The 16,644-nt window shown below is 54.3% G+C and overlaps 1 protein-coding gene across 1 annotated transcript in view; it reads right to left on the minus strand.

The window, feature by feature from the left end:
* Positions 1–16,644, minus strand: part of WNT3A (Wnt family member 3A) — a 40,960-nt gene that overhangs the window by 13,114 nt on the left and 11,202 nt on the right. Inside the window, exon 2 of the mRNA XM_023253742.2 lies at positions 13,106–13,347. Coding sequence (XP_023109510.1) covers positions 13,106–13,347 — 242 coding nt within the window. The remainder of the gene's footprint in view (positions 1–13,105; positions 13,348–16,644) is intronic.

The following is a 16,644-nucleotide window of genomic DNA, read 5'->3' on the forward strand; positions in this document are numbered from 1 at the left end:
AGCTTAACTATGATAATTTCAGGAAAGAACATTTAACAGAAAAAAAGGGGTGTTTTTTCAGAGTACTTTATATTGAAGAAAGTTCATCTTGCACATTTCACCATGTAGCTAGCAGTTAGCAACCGTTAATTGAGCATTGACTGTGTTTTAAGTGGACAAGAAGGCTGCAGCCTCTGTTCTGGAGCTGACCTTCCTGTGGGGAGGTCCCCTTGGGGGGCTGTTTCACCAGGGACCAACAGGCCACCCTGCCTTGACTCTGGCAAATCCTTTTATTGGGGCTGAGAGAACCGGCTCAGGCAGGAGGAGGGGCACTCCTCTTTGCCCGCTGCTATCACATGTTCTGCAGGCCCCTTCAGCCCAAGCATGCAGAGGCTCAGAGTGGGTCAGCCACAGACCCTGGGCTGCACAGTAGTGAGTGCTGAGCCCAGACAGGGTGGAGGGAGAGGCTCCTGCACCCCCAGTAAGTCTCCTGCACCAGGCCGTTTCGGTGGCTGCAGCCTCGAGGTGGCTGGGCCCACCTGTCCTCTCCTGGGGGAAGGCTGTGGGAGCTTACACTGGATGAGAGGATATGGACACTCATATATGCTCTTGTGATGAGACTATTAGCCCGAGGGGGCACTGGGAGGGCTTTTCTAAGAAACAAATGTGACCTCTGGCAGCAGAAGGTCCCGGAAGGGGGCTGTGGCTCAGATGTGACCACTGATGGATGAGGTGAAGTTTCTGGAACATTCTGTGTCTGCCTGGGTGGACCCCTCAGGAAGCACTGCAGAGAGGATGGCCTGGGGGCTGCCCCAGCACCAGTCACTCCAGTCAGTGTATCAGTGCAGACACCTGTGGGCCCCGGGCCATAGTTCTTGGAAGGACACCTATTTCTCTAAAGGGTCCCCAGGTGATTCTGATGAAACCCTGGGCTGAGCCCACAGGCTCTATTATACCCTAGGGCTCCATGACTCGCAAATTCACCCCCTCCTCAAGATGGTGGCCAGACCCAGCATGTGTCCCTGTGGAGGGAGGCCCCCAAATGGCACCCAGCCAGGAGAAGGGAGGGAGCATGGGGAAGGGGGAGGGGATTTCTGATACCACCTCCTTAACAGGGATGTGCAGGGGCCTAGCATGGAGGGTTCTGATACTTGCCCATCAGAGGAACATCAGTGGGGGGGGGGGCACTAATAACAGGGGCTTTGACGCTTTCCCCCCATCAGAGGGACATGGGGGGCTAAAAACAGGGGCTCTGACACCTCCGTCAGAGGGACTTGGAGGCTGATATGCAGGGCTCTGACACCTCCCCCATCAGAAGCACATGAGAGGGCTGATATGGGGGATCTCTGACATCCCCCATCAGAGGGACTTGAGGGGGCCAAAATGGAGGTCTATGACACCTCCCCCATCAGAGGGGCTTGGGGGGCTGATATGGGGGGCTCTGACACCTCCCTCATCAGAAGCACATGAGGGGCCTGATATGGGGGATTTCTGACATCCCCCCTTCCTGCATGTGCGGCAGACATTCTGTCTGGCCCCCACATGAAGCCTGGCTCCTGATTGCCAGCCTTTGGGACTTAGGGGTCTGTCTCCTGTCAGATGGCTGCAGGGAGGGACCTGGGCCCAGGGCAGGGTAGGTATGAGTGCCCCTGAGAGCTACAGGGCCTATCAGAACTTTTCTTGGCTGACCAGAGGCAGAGGAAGGGCCCTCCCTCAGGTGAGCTCACTTCCCTAAGACCCTTTGGGACACCAGGCTGTGTTTCTCCCCTGGGCAGGGCTGACCTTGAGGCAAGACCCCCAAAGCACCAAGGTTAGTGCTGCTCACATGTGTGCAGAGGAGTGCAGCGGGGGTGGGGGGAGGGCTCTCCTGTCTCTATGGATCCCCCCAGGACACTGCCTGCAACCACAGTGGCCCTGGCCAGGGCAGGGGTTCCCAGTCCTCAGCCCCAGCACTCGACCACCTTGCAAGGAGGCTCCCTGAGCACACCCTGCTGCAGCTTCCCTCCCACCAGGTGTGTGGGGTGAACCCCCATTCTACATACCAGCACTGCCCAGCCTGCACCCACCATGAGTCCTCCCGATGCTCTGGATGAGGAGAGCACATCCCTTGTGGTATCTATGGTGCCCACAGCTGATGGGCCTTCCCAGAGCCTAGGATGGGGGTACCCAGCCTCGGTGAGGGCCTGGAGCATCTGGGAGAACATGGGGTGCATGTGGCACCCCCAGCATAAACAAGGCGCAGGCCTTACTGAGCTCTCTCCCTCTCTGGGGCCTCTCAGGGCCCTGCCCACCTGGCAGGTGAGGCCCGGGGGAGGGGAAGACACAGAAGGGCAGGTCAGGGTACCCTGCCCCTTTCCTGCCACGCCTGAGCGGGGGCACAGGCCAGCAGACGCTCCCGTCTCCCTCCCTCTGGCCAGCGCGGGCCCCCAAGACTCCCCCAGAGCACTGAGTGCGCTGGCGCCTCCTCCGCCCACCGACGCTCCAGCACCAGGAGGGGACTGCGGCTCCGCGGGGCCGCCAGACGGTCGGGAGGCCTGCCAGAGCCCCGGGCCAGCAGGTGCGCCCCTCCGACGACGCCCACCGGCCTTGGCCCGCGGGAGGGGGTGTCGCGAAGGCGGCCGCACAAAGGAGGGGGCACCTGAGAGCGGAATGTGCCCGCGCCCCACCGCGGCCGCGGCCCCTGACACCGCCCGGCCGGCAGCGCGGCCGGCGTCCCGATTACCTGCTGGGGCTAATGAATCTGGCTTTGTGAGCCACTGTCACGCCGCGTTAGGCCCACAATGGCCCGCGATATTTTATATGAATTTCCCCCTCGTCGGCGATTAGGCCATAGCCAGCCAGTCATAGCAACCGGGAGGTATGCGCGGCCGAGGGGCCGGCGGCGCGAGGGGAGCGCGCTATTCACACGCTTTAACACAGCGCTCCGAGGGCGTGTGAATCGCCCGCAGCATTGCTCTCTGCCTTGTGCTTAATCTTGTCCTCGTCGTGGGGACATTGTGTTCCGAGCCGGACGCGGCGGGGCGTCGCCGGGGTCTCTCCTGGACCCTCTACGCGCCCCCGCTGCGCAGAGTTAATGATATACAGGGGAGGCCGCGGAGACCGGCCGGCTCCCCCCCAGCCACCGCCAACCGAAACACTTTCCGATGCGGGTCAGGGGTCGCAACCTGGATTCGGGACGTGTCTTCCCCCCCGCCCCCCAGGGGCCTCAGTCTCTTCCCCAGGCCCCTCCTGGGCCCTGCGGCTTGTGCCGGGCCCCGTGCCTGTGCGCTGGCCTGGACACACAGTGCGCCGATGGACCACCCGCTGGAGCCTGACCGAGGAGGGGGGGAGGGGCTGCTCCGGTTGGGGACGGGGCAGACACATCCCCAGACCCTCAAGGAGACAACAGGAAGGTGGGCATCAGCGGAGGGAGGGCACTGCCCTTGCAGAAAACGTGATGGACACCTGTGGACCCCGCCCAGAAGCTCCTAGAGAACTGACCTCTCGATCCTGTCAGGGATCAGCCCAGGCGCCCCCAACTCAGCTGCCTAGTGGGTGAGGTCCAGCTGCAGATCCCACAGTAGGGTCAGCCCACCTCTGCATGGGCAGTGAAATTCCCTCCCCATGTACTGCTGGGGACATTTGCTCCCTGATGCAGAGGAGCAGGCCTAGCTCGCCTGTGGCCCTGACACCCCAGGGGAGCCGGGGAGTGCGGCCCCAGGGCACCGGGGCTCTGAGTGAGTGGATGTGCAAGCTGGGGCTCGGGGTCCTGGCCGCACCATGCCTGTGCACTGCAGTGCTGGGGTGCTGATGGGACAGGCATCAAGGCTCCTGGGCCCCTGGGCCCCTGGGCCCCTTTCTCTGGACCTGAGCCACTGTGGCCACCGAGATCCCCCAGGGGCCCGTCCTGGCTGGGCCTCCTTCAGGCTGGCAGCCAGCCTGTGTGCTGGGGCACCGAGCCCTGGGATGGCCCCCTCACCTCCTTGGGGGTCAAGAGGAGGTGTTGGCCAGCTCTCTGAGGAGAGCAGGTCCTTCAGGTGCCTGGGGGCCTGCCTGGAGGCACAGATAGCCGCCATGCACTCCACATTCTTCACATGCTTTCTGCCCCAGGACACAAGTCCCTCCTGGGGTGAGCAGAGGGCGGTTCTGCCCAGCCTGGGCTCACTTCGAGTGCCCAAGCCCAGGTTCTGTGCAGGCAGCTTTTGGGGGCCCGGCCGGCCCACCCTGCCCCCAGCCCCGCATGCACACACGTGCTCACACACACATGCACATGCTCGCACAAGTCCACACAGGGCCCGGCCCCTCTCCTCAGCTGGCTGGGCGGCGTTAAGCCTGTTCAAGAGGCCGCCTCAGCAGGGGTGGCCAGGCGCCCCGTGGACCCCGCCACAAAGCCTGGGTGACCTCTGACACGATTAGGGTCGCCCTGACCCTAATCCAATCAGATTGATTACCGCAGGCGCGGTCAGGCAGGCAGGCTGGGGCCTCCACAATGGCCTCCCAGAGCTGGCCTCTCTCTGGGGCACCTGGCAGCTCCTTCCTTGAGGGCCATTCAGCTCTGTGGCCACAATGAATTCCGCCATTTCTCAGCCCCGTGGAGGGCAAGGGGGAGAGGGGGCTTTCTATTTCCATCAAAGCCAAGTGGTGAGGGCCTGGGGGCTGAGACAATTTTCCTGCAGCAGAAATGGAGGAAGGGTGGAGGCAGAAGGGGCAGACGGGAGGGGGCAGGAGAGCAGAGGGCAGAGAAAGGAGTGTGGACATGGGCAGGAGACATGGGGGTCACAGGGGAGTGGATGTGGGCAGTGGATGGAGGTGGACACAAGGAGGGGACATGGGGAGAGGATATGGGGACGGGACGTGGGAGACATAGGTATAAGTGGACATTTTATAGGAGAGGGGCCAGGACACAGGCTTTCAAGAAAGCAAGGGGGTACAGGTGAGGATGGGGCTTCCTGGGGCTAAAGCCCAGAAGCCGGGGGCTTGTGTGGTTCTTGGGTCCCTGCTCCCTGGGCACTGGGGGGCCTGCTCTCCCCTGGTGAGAGCTCTGCTGTCATCCCAGACCCCTGGCAGGTATTCTCGGCACCCTGCAGCCCCCTCCACAGGCTAGGGTGTCCTCAGGAGTCCTGGCCTGGCCCTGCACCACTCCTCAGTGTCTTCACTTGTGACCAGAGCCGCCATTCACCAGATAAGGGTTGGATTCAAGTCCTCCCTCCATGTGCGAACACTTAGCATGCCCCTAGAAAGCACTGTAAACATGCCCCTTTTCTCCAGCTCAGGTAACACCTCCTCTGGGAAGCCCACCCAACCACTCAGCACTTCCTTCTGTAGCACCAACTGTGTGCTTGGCACTGCCCCAGTGTCTTCCCTGCTTGCGTGCTGCGTGGGCATCTGCTGTGTGTGACGGGGGACCCACGGTGTACTGAGATCACCCCGCAGTGCCTGGTGCTTGTCCTGGGACCGTGATGGTGGGGACGGAGTCAGGAAACGTGGAGCAGCTGTGGGGGCCTGGGCAGAGGGTGAAGGAGGAAATGGAGCTGAAGACCATGAGGACAGAGCCGAGCCGCTTTCAGACTGCAGGGAGCAGGGAGCAGTGAGGACAAGGTGCACAGGCAGGTCTCATGGGCAGGAAAGCCTGTGTGTAGTGGCAGTCCAAAGAGGGGGGGGAGTGGATAAGTCCCAAGGAGAGGGCTGGGGAGGAGGTGGTGGTAATGCAGGGCAGAGCAGCGGGGAATGGGTGCAGGGGCCAAGGACCCTCAGAGGCCACCCTGCCTGAGGAGTTTGCAGGCATGTCTGAGCATAACCGGCGGGTTGTGGGTTTGCCCTGAAATGATGTAACCTGATGTATGCACATGTCTGAAAGGGATAGAGCTCATGGCCAGGGAGAGTGATGCTGCATCCCAGAGGAATGACGGCTTACCCCAGGGATCTCCCAGGCAGGTCCATGTATCGCGGGGGGCAGTGGGGGCAGTGATGCTGTGTCCAAGCAGAATGACGGTTTACCCCAGGGGTCTACCAGGCGGGTCCATGTATCGCTGGGGGTGGGGGGGGCATGGAAACGGGCCAGGATCCTTGGATCACATGGGTGCTCCCAAGGCATCCTCACTTCCTCTCTGCCTGCCCCCTTAAACCCACCATCCCCAACTTGTCCCAGGAGGGGACTCCCTCCCAGGCTTCCAGGCCCTGGAGCTCTGTGCAGATCAGGTACATCCAACTCCTTGCTCTCCACAGTGAAAGGCAGACCCAACTGAGCCATGAGCTGACAGATTTTTAAAACTTCTTGATAATAGATCACTATGTGATTTTTGTCGCACATAACTCAGGAAAAATTCAGAGAATCGAGAGATGCATCATAGCAAAACTCTCCTGTGTTACCTATTCTTTTGTGTGAATGAGGAACCTCACATCTGGATCTTTAACATTTAAGAACAGGTTGCCCAGTGGTGAAAGACAGAAAGCTGCCCCTGAGATCAGGAGGAAATTGGGGTGCTCATTCTGCTCACTGCCGCCCCACATTGTCCCGGAGGCTCCAGCCAGGGCTAGGAGCAAGAAAAAGAAATAAAGCGTATCCAGATTGGGGGGAGGAAGGAAAACTGTTCCTGTTACTAAATGGTATGGAAACCCTATGGAATGCATAACACCTCTATCAGAACGGATAGACCATCAACAACATTACAGAACATGAGGTTGATGTTGGAAACCAATCATCCCTTTCCATGCACAGCCACAAATAACCCAAAGGTGAGATTAAGAAAACATTTCCACTTACAACAGCATCAAAAAGAGTAAAATACTTTGGAATAAATGAAACAGAATAACTGTAAGGTTTGTGTGCTGAAAACTGCCCCATGTCCCTGAAAGAAACTGAAGGAGGCCTAAGTATATAGAGAGACATTCCATGTTCATGGATTGTCTTAACATCAAAATGGCAATACTCTCCAGAGCGATCTGCAGAGTCAACCCAATCCTTAAAAATTCGAGGTGTTTTCTTTTTCTTTTTTGCAGAAATTGACAAGCTGATCCTGAAATCCATACAGAATGATAAGGGGTCCTGGATAATTGAGCAGTCTTGAAAAAGCAGAGCAAAGTTGGTGGACTCACACTGCTTTCTAACCATATGACAGAACCAGCAGAGAACAGACATGTAGACCATGGGGTAGAATAGAGGCCAGAAGTCAACCTACACTTCCTTCTCTGGCCTTCTGGTGGGGTCTGACCCAGCCTCACACTGCCTTCCTCCACCACCCAGGGGGTAGCTTCTCCAGGTAGGTCAGGCTCCTCTCTTCTTCCTGACATTCTTTCTCACCTGGGCAGCTGGAACCATCCGGGGGGTGTCTAGGGACCTGCTGGACATGCCTTCTCAGGCCACAACACCCCTGGCCACAGGACACCATAGGACCTGTGTGGGTGGCAACCACACCACACATGTGTGCTTACACATGCACACACACATACATGTACATACTCACGCACACATAGGCACACCCACCCACCATACACGCCCCCACATGGCTGATGCGCCACAGCGTCCTGTGACCCTGACTCCTCCCACACATGGCAGCAGCTGTCCCTATGGGGATGACCATGTAATTATCCCAACCAGCAGTTCTGTGAAGTCAGCTGAGTGGCAATTAGTCTCCCATTTTATAGACAGGGACGCTGACACTCCAGGAAGCCAGCTGACTCACCAGTCAAGGTCACATGGTGTGATCCCCCTCCCCTACATGGCCCCTGGGCATGGCCACAGCCACTTGAAGTCATGGAGCCTCAGGCCCTTGAACAAATGCCATCCAGCACAACCAACCCTCCATGAATGTTGGGTTGCACTCTCAGGAAACCCTTCAGCTCTCCATGCACACCAGTGGTCCCAGGGCTCAAATGTCTCTTGTCCTGCCTTCCTCGGCATACCAGAGGCAGCTTCACTGGTGGATGTTCTCCCTAGGGGACCTCAACATGCCACTGAGGGATGGGGTCTGTGCCCCCTATCTTAGAACCCAGGTGGGCCTTTGTAACTGTCTTGGACAACAGAATGTAGTGCTGCATGGCCTCTGAGGCCAGTTATCAAAAGGTGGTATGGAGTCACATCAGCAAAATGGCAGAGTGAGAAGCTCCCAGGGCCCAACCCTCCAGAGAAACATGGAAAAAAGTGAAGCAAAAACTGTCAGAGCCAATGTCATCAGAGCCCTGAAAAGGGGTTCAAGGTGGTTAGCAACCAGGCAAATGCTGACTCCAGGAAAAGGTATCTTTGAAAAGGTTACACAGCCTGCCACCCTCAGCAAAGAGAGGTCTTAAGATGGCCAAATGCACTGATCCCACGTAGGTGGATGGTTCCAGAGGGAGGAGAGTAGATGTTCTCTGGAAGAATTTGTCTGATTTGACCTGTCTGGGGGTTCCCTGAAAAACTGATGCCCACATCAGAACTCTCTTGGGGTGTAACAGTGGTTAAGCAAGGGGTATTCCTGGTAAACACTGAAAATGAAATGAACAAGCTGCTGCCTGTGAAGCAAAAAATTATAGTTGGGGCCAACAATAGACATACCGATCGCCTGGGGGGAAAGGTGGGGGAGAGCTGCTTTGGGGAGTGAAGGGTTTGCAAATCTCCTGTGGACCAAGAGACCTAAAGCCCACGTGCAAACCAAGGGCAGAATGCATACTCAAGAGAGACCTTCAGCTTCCACCTGTGCTGATCTGCTCAGTGCATGCAGGAAGCGAAGGCTAAGGCGGAGCAGTGAGCAGACTAGCTGAGGTTGAAGGCCTGCACAACACAGCCAATCTGCAAAGACCAGAGGAGTATTCTTTCTTTGCTTTGTTTCCCTTTTTATTTCCTCCAAGGCAAAGGAAATTTTTGCCAAACCACAAGCTAAAGAAGAGTCGGTAATGAAACAAGCTAGTACAACCCACAATAAGCACACTGAACTCTGTGGAGGGGAAATAATTTGATCTCCTGAGTGACCATTTATGATAATCACAAGGTACAGATTCCAACAAAAAGTTTCAAGGCATGCAAAGATACAAGGAAGTACAGGTCCCTCATAGGAAAAAGGAAGTTAACAGAGGGTATCTCAAGGAAGCACAAATATTGGATATAGTGGACAAAGACTCTGAATCAACTATTCTAAGTCTGCTCAAAAGGATAAAAGAAACCAGGAGAACACGGTCTCAACAAAGAGAGAATTTCAGTAAATAGAGAGAAATTACAAAAGCAATGAAATAGAAATTGTGGGGCTGACAAGCATGATAACTGAAACAGAATATTTGCTAGAGGTTTTCAACAGCACAGCTGAGCAGGCAAAAGAAAGAATCAGTGACCCTGAAGATAATTCAATTGCAATAATGCAGTCTGAGGAACAGAATGAAATAAGAATGAAGAAAAATGAACAGACCTGTGGGACACCATCAAATGTAGCAACAAACACCACATTGTGGGAGTCCCAAGAGAGGACAGAGAGAAAGGGGCAGAAAGAATATTTGAAGAAACAATGGCCAAAATGTTTCAAATTTGATAAGGAACTTGAATCAATATATCCAGGAAGTTCAACAAATTTCAACTTGGATAAACATAGAGATCCACACTGATACATATTTCAATTGGCTATCAAAAGACAGGGATAAAGAAAATCTTTAAGCAGCAAGAGAGAAGCATCTCATTGTGTACAAAGAGTCCTCCATGAGATTAATAACCAATTTCTCATCAGAAACCAGAGTCAGAAGGCAGTGGGATGATATATTTAAGGTACTGAAGGAAAACAGTGTCAACCAAGAATTCTACATCTGGCAAAACTATTCTTCAAAAATGAAAGATTAACCTAGATGAAATGGATACATTCTTAGACACACACAAATACCAGAACTGACTCAAGAAGAAATAGAACATCTGAATAGACCTAAATAACAAGTAGTAAGATCAAATCAATAATTTAAAACATCCCAAAAAAGCAAAGCTTCGCTTGTGGACTCTATCAATTAAAGAAGAATCAATCAACACCAATCCTTCTCAAGCTCTTACAAAAAATAGAAGAGGAGGGAACACTTCCTAACTCATTCTCTGAGGCCAGTGTTGCCCTAATACCAAAGCCAGACAAAGACACTACAGGGAAAGAGAACTACAGACCAATGCCCCTTGTACATATTGATGCAGAAATCCTCAACAAAATACTTGCAAACCAAATCCTCCAGCATGTTAAAGGGATTATTGACCATGACCAATGGGGATTTATCCCAAGAATGCAAGGGTGCTTCAGTGTAGAAAAATCAACCAATAATAACACATCACACTAAGAGAATGAAGGAACAAAACCGCCTGGGCATCTTAATTGGAGCAGAAAAAGCATTTGATATAATCCAACACCCTTTCATGATATGAAAACGCAACAGATGAGGAATGGAAGTGAATTTCCTCAACCTGATAAAAGGAAGTTATGGAAAATCCACAGCTAACCTCTTACTCGATGGTGAAAGACTTAAGTGCTTCTCCCTAAGATCAGGAATAAGACAAGCTTGCCCGCTGTCGTCACTGCTACATGACATAGTGTGGCAGTGCTGGACAGAGCAATTAGGCAAGAAGAAGAAATCAAAGGTATACAAATCGGACAGAAAAAAGTAAAACTGTCACCATTAATAAGTGATTAATCCTATATATAGAAAATCCTAGGGGTGCCTGGGTGGCTCAGTCAGTTAAGCGTCCAACCTCAGCTCAGGTCATGATCTTGTGGTCCATGGGTTTTGAGCCTTGGGTTGGGCTCTGTGCTGACAGCTCAGAGCCTGGATTCTGCTTTGGATTCTGTGTCTCACACTTTCTCTCTCTCTCTCTCTCTCTCTCTCTCTCTCTCTCTCTCTCTCTCTCAAAAATAAACATTAAAAAATAAAAAAAAAAGAAAATCTAAGGAACCTACAAAAACCTCTCAGAGCTACAAGACAAATGAAGCAAAGTTGCAAGATATAGGATCAAAACACAAAAATTAGTTATATTTCTATATAGTAGCAATGAACAATCCAAAAATGAAATTAAGAGAATAATTCCAATTACAATTACATCAAGAAAGATAAAATACTTAGGAATGCATTAATGAGGGAGGTACAAGACTTGTACACCAAAAACTACAAATTGTTGCTGGAAGAAACCAAGGAAGACCTAAATACACAGGAAGGCATCCCATGTTCATGGATCAGAAGGCTTAACATTGTTAGGATGACAATACTCTCCCAAATAATCTCCAGACTGAATGTATTGCCCATCAAAATCCCCAAAACCTTTTTCACAGACATGGAGAAGCTAATCCTAAAATTCATATGGAATTGCAAGGCACCCAATTGCCAAAACAATTTTGTAAAAGAAAAACAGACTGGATGATTTGTACTTCCTGACTTCAAAACACACCACAAAGGTAAATCCATGAAAATAGTGTGGAACTAACAAAAGGGGAGTCGTATAGACCAAAGGAATGGAATTGAGAGTCCAGAAATAAATCCACACATCCGTGGTCAATTGATTTTTGATGGGGGGCCAAGACCATTCAATGGGGAAAAAAATAATCTGTTCAACAACTGATGGGGCTGGAGTAACTGGATTTCCACATGCAAAAGAATAAAGCTGGACCCCTACCTCACACCACACACAAACATTTACTCATTATAGATCAAAGATTAAATATAAGAGATGAAACTATAAAACTCTTAGAAGAAAATACAGGTGTAAATGTTTGTAACCTTAGATTAGGCAATGCTTACTTTAATATGACATTTCAATAGATAAGTTGGACTTCACCAAAATTTAAAACTATTGTGCATTACAGGACACGGTTACAACAATGAAAGGACAACCTATACAACTGGGAAAAGATTTGCAGATCATAGATCTGATAAGAATCCATTGTCTAGAATATATAAAGAGCTCTGAGAACCCAACAACAAAAAGACAAGCACTCCAATTAAAAATTGGGCAAAGAACTTGAATAGGAATTCCCCAAAGAGACATACCGATGACCCACAAGCCCATGAAAAGATGCTCAACATCATTAGGCATTGGGGACACGCAAAGAAAAACCACAATGAGATACCACTTTGCACCCACTGGGATGGCTGAAGGGAAGACACAGAATAACAAGGGTGGTAAGGATGTGGAACTGGAACCCTCGTGCACTGCTGGTGGGAACGTGAGATGGTGCAGCCCCTGTGGAAAACAGTGTGGTGTTTCCCCCAGAACTTACACAGAACAATTCCATGCTTGAGAATACATGCAAAAGATTCAAAAACAGGTATTTAAACAGATACTTGTACAAAAATGTTCACAGCAGCGCTGTTCACAAGAGCCAAAAGGTAGAAATCACCCAAATGTGCATCAGTGACCAATGCATAATAAAATGTGGTCTATCTGCACAGAGAGCTATTACTCACCCCTAACAAGGCCTAAAGTGCTGACACACGCAGTGTGGACGAATCTTGAAAACATTATGCTGAGTGAAAGGCACCTCTCTCCCTCCCCACCTGTCTGTGGCGCCCAGCCACCATATTGCAGAGGCCACTTTTGGCCACTTTTGGGTGTTGTTGCTGAGCATAGCCTCAGCTGCCAGACGTGTCCCAGACCAGGGACCAGCTGAGATGCAACACTGTTGACCTCTGATTTGCAGGTGTCGGGACATATGGCACATGGCTATTACTGCATAAACCACTATGTTTGGTGAAAATTTGCTCTTCCCCAAAAGTTAACCAACACCCAACCCTTATCTTCTTCTCCTTCCTGGCCCCAGGACCCAGGATAACTCCCTCGGTGTGCCTCTGTGGCCCCCAACCCCTCCTCCCCTCCCTATGTTTTATTGTTTTAATACAAATTTTTTTTCTCTCCAAGACCCCCCTGAAGGCCTGGCTCCTGTGGGAAGCCTGCGATGGTTAATCTCGTCCTCCTGAGACCATACAATTTGCCTTGGGGAAGGGGAAGCAGGAGGGATCTCTGCATTACCCTACTCCTTTTGGAGCTGCAGGAGCCCCCTAAGAGGCTGAGGTCTGCAGGGCACTGCCCGCCCGCCGGAGGCGCTGCTCCTATGCTGAGCACAGGGGAGACACTGAGGTGGGTCAGGGAAGAGCGGCTCCTGGCACTGAAGGGGAGCTGCAAGGACCTACCACGTCCACCTGAAGGCCAAGATGGGGGCCCGCGTACCTTTGTCCAGCACGGGGCCGAAGATGGCCAGGCTGTTGTTGACGGTGGTGCAGTTCCAGCGGCGGCCGCGGAACTGGTGCTGGCACTCCTGAATGCTTATCTTGATGCCCTCCGCCACGCTGGGCATGATCTCCACGTAGTTCCGGCAGAACCGCAGCTGCTTGGGCACCAGGCCCGGGATGCTGGCACACAGGATGGGCTGAGTGCCCAGGGAGGAGTACTGGGGTCCGATGGCCAAGGACCTGGGGAGGAGGGGAGGAGGCCTGATCAGTGGTGCAGCCGCCCTGCCCGCGCTCCTCAGTGCGCACGCGGCCATTCTGCATGAAGGAAGAGCGTCTGCACCCTGTACCTGGATGGTACCAAACATCGTCCAGACGTGCATGAGGCGCGGTGGGAAAGCAACCAAGGAAACGGAGAGTGCAAGCCTGCCTGGTGCTCTGCACCAGTATAGGGGCTGTTCTGTCAGGGTGGGGGTAGCAGGGCAGCGGAGCTTTGGAAACGTGGGGAGCACAGTGTGCGACCGGTCAACCCCAGGGGGCTGCCCAGAGGAGGGGGTGCCAGCGGCCAGACAGGGCACAGCAGCGGCTGATCCTTGGGGTGAAAATCACCCTGCACTCACGCCCGCGTGACAGCTGCTCTTGGCTATTTACCCAACAGACAGAAGGCCATGTGCCCTCCATGCCACGTGCCCACGGACATTCACAGCGCTGTGATTAGGATGGAGCCACTTGAGTCTGCACCCACAGGGCGCAAGGGTGAACAGCTGCTGTTCACTCCCTCTCGGAAATGCAGCCCAGCATGCTTCTGACAGGTAGCAGGTGCCAAGGGGACACCTGGCTCGGCCAGTGTGTGCCCGCACCTCCGACTGTGGCCGTGGCCATGAGCAGTCGTAGATGAGGACATAAACCAGGGCTGTGGTTCCTCCTGAATTCCTGTGGGAATACCCCCCTGAGCGGAGGTGCAGAGGGAATGTCTCGGGGATGGTTCCCACTCACTGTGCACCTATGAAATTTAAGTTAAGTTGAACAACAAAAGAGAGGATTTTGGCTTTCCAGTCCCACCAGCTGCACACAGCTGTGGCTACTGAGCTGGACGGTCAGATAAGGGACATTTTGGTCCCTGTGGAAAGTTCTATCAGACAGCACCGGCCTGGGGCGATGGAAGTGCTCTGTGTTGGTTACACACGCGTTTATGTCTCGAGGCTGACTAAACCATGTCTGTTTTACTGTATGGACTTGCATCTTGATTTCAAAGAAAGAACTGTCAGGTCCTTTTGGGGGCAGAGCAGAAAGAGCTTCTACAATTGTATGGGTGACAAGTTGAAACACCTGCCCGGACCCGTGGGGGATGCTGGATCCCACCACCTGTGGACACGTCGACCCAGTCCTGTGGGGAACACTGGATCCCGCCACCTGTATACTCCTCGGCCCAGTGCCCCAGGCGATCCTGCTGCCTGTTCACGGTCTCCCACGTGCTCTCCACTCCCACCTCGGGAGCCCATCTCTCTGCTTCCTCTGGGCTGCTGGGTATGCTGTGTCCCATGCCTGGAATGAAGATCTAGAGCAGCCCCTGGCCTGGCAGGGAGGCCCCTGCTTATCTGGTAATTTACTCTGGTGGGCTCCCGGCGGGAAGGCCTGACTCTCCTTTGTTTGGAGGGGGAGACGCCTCAGCTGAATCCCCAGAGGCTCTTCTTGTTTGCGTCGGGGGGGGGGGGGACCCAGCACCCAGAGAGAAGGCAGGTGGGAGGCTTCTGTATGTCTGAGCCGTCCACATCCCTGCATGATGACACCGATGTTCCAGATGTCCTATGTGGAGTCTAACCCGGTTCCAACCAGCTGTGGTGAGAGCCATAGGAAGCAGGGACTCACTGTCAGAGAAACAATCCTCCCCCCTGGAAAGACTCTGGAAATACACAGCAGATCCTCCCGCCCGCCTCCTGCCCGCACCCCCCCCACCCGTCCTTCCCTCCTTTCCCAAACCTTCAAGGCCTCCTTGCCAGTAGGCACCAGCCCAGCCCTCCAGCACCTGAGGCTGCCTCCTGGCTGCAGAGAGAAGCTTTCTCAGTGCTGTCCTGCCCGATCCAGATCTGTCTGCTCTCCCCACACAGCCTGTGGGCCTTGTGCAGTCACACTGGCCTCCCTGCCTCCAGCAGGCCTTCCACTGCCCCTGTGTGGGTCACCCTCCTGGGCTCCCTGTGCAGCACCTCTGCCTCATTTAGGAAGCCAGCTGGGGAGCAGGCCACTGGCCCTGGAAGTCCCACCTCCACTCGTGCTACCCTGGCCAACTCCTGACAGCGTGTGCTCCCCCACATTCCTGGGTGGACCACCACATTCACCCTGTCCTCACCTCCCTCCCTCCTCCCCAAGAACATCTCCTGAGAACTAAAACCTATCTCTCTGCAGCCAGATGCCTGAGCCAAGCCTCCCTGCTACAGGCAGCGGGTCCTGTGTCCCTGATCTTCCATGCCCTCAGTGTCTTGGGTCCCTTCCACTTTCGAGCCCCAGTATCTGACGGCCCTCCCTTGGCGTGCTCCCCACCGGTCCTGTCTGTCCTCACTCTAGTGCCTTGATGAGCAAACCGGCCAGGACCCCGTGTCAGACACCGCAGGCCACACCATTCTCGAGTATGTCTGTGTCCCTGGCCTGGCCTGGGATGGTGGGGCCGGGTCATTGCTTGTGGGGAATGGGGCAGCAGGGCTGGCTCGTTCCCTCGCTCATTCCTTCATTACACACAGACCCTACTGAGTGCCAGTTGCCCGGCCATCTTTCTTTCACACCCACCCCACAGTCCTGAGAACCTCAAAGTTTCCAGAAAGCCCAACCATCTGCCTCACCCCTGTGTGGTCTTTCTTCCCCAGGAAGTGTCCTGTGATCTGGGCCTGGCTCTCCAGCACCCTGGCCTGCACGGACATCTGGGAAGGGAGACCAGAGGCAGGGGCCACTCCCATGGGGACCCCTGCACCGACCTGGGCCATGAGCATCCCAGGGGGCTGGCAGAGCAGGTGGGCGGTGGGATGGGAGGAGAGCTCGGCTCGTGGGCTGATCGGTGGCATGCAGGCCAACGTCAGTGTTCTCTGCCCTCGGGGAAGGACCCTCAGCCTGTGGGTGCAAGCAAGGCCTCTAGGCTGACAAGATGGGCCTGGCCAGGCTGGAGCACAGGAAGCGGGCAGAGAGGCCAGGGGGCGCAGGGGGACGGTGTGGGGAGAGACAGGCGGCATCTGTCCTGTGTTCCCTCCACTACTCAAGCTTGCACAGAGAATCTGTAAATACAGGGCGAACTCCCCCAGCCTGTGCTCCTTCAGAACATTGCCACCAGCACTGCATGTCCAGGCCACTCCTGCCGGGTCCTATGCCTCCCACCCACCCACCATGCTGCCTCTGTCCTAGCCCCAGGGACCCCAGCCTGGGTCAGCGCGTGTGCCGCGCGAGGGTGGCTCTGCCCACACCTGCCTAATGTCAGGTGTCTGCCTCCACTGTGAGGTATGTCTTGAAGTGAACCCTCCTCGTGTTCCCACCGTCCACACGCATGCAGCACGCTCC

Source organism: Felis catus, chromosome A1 (genome assembly GCF_018350175.1).
Source record: "Felis catus isolate Fca126 chromosome A1, F.catus_Fca126_mat1.0, whole genome shotgun sequence".
NCBI lineage: Eukaryota > Metazoa > Chordata > Mammalia > Carnivora > Felidae > Felis > Felis catus.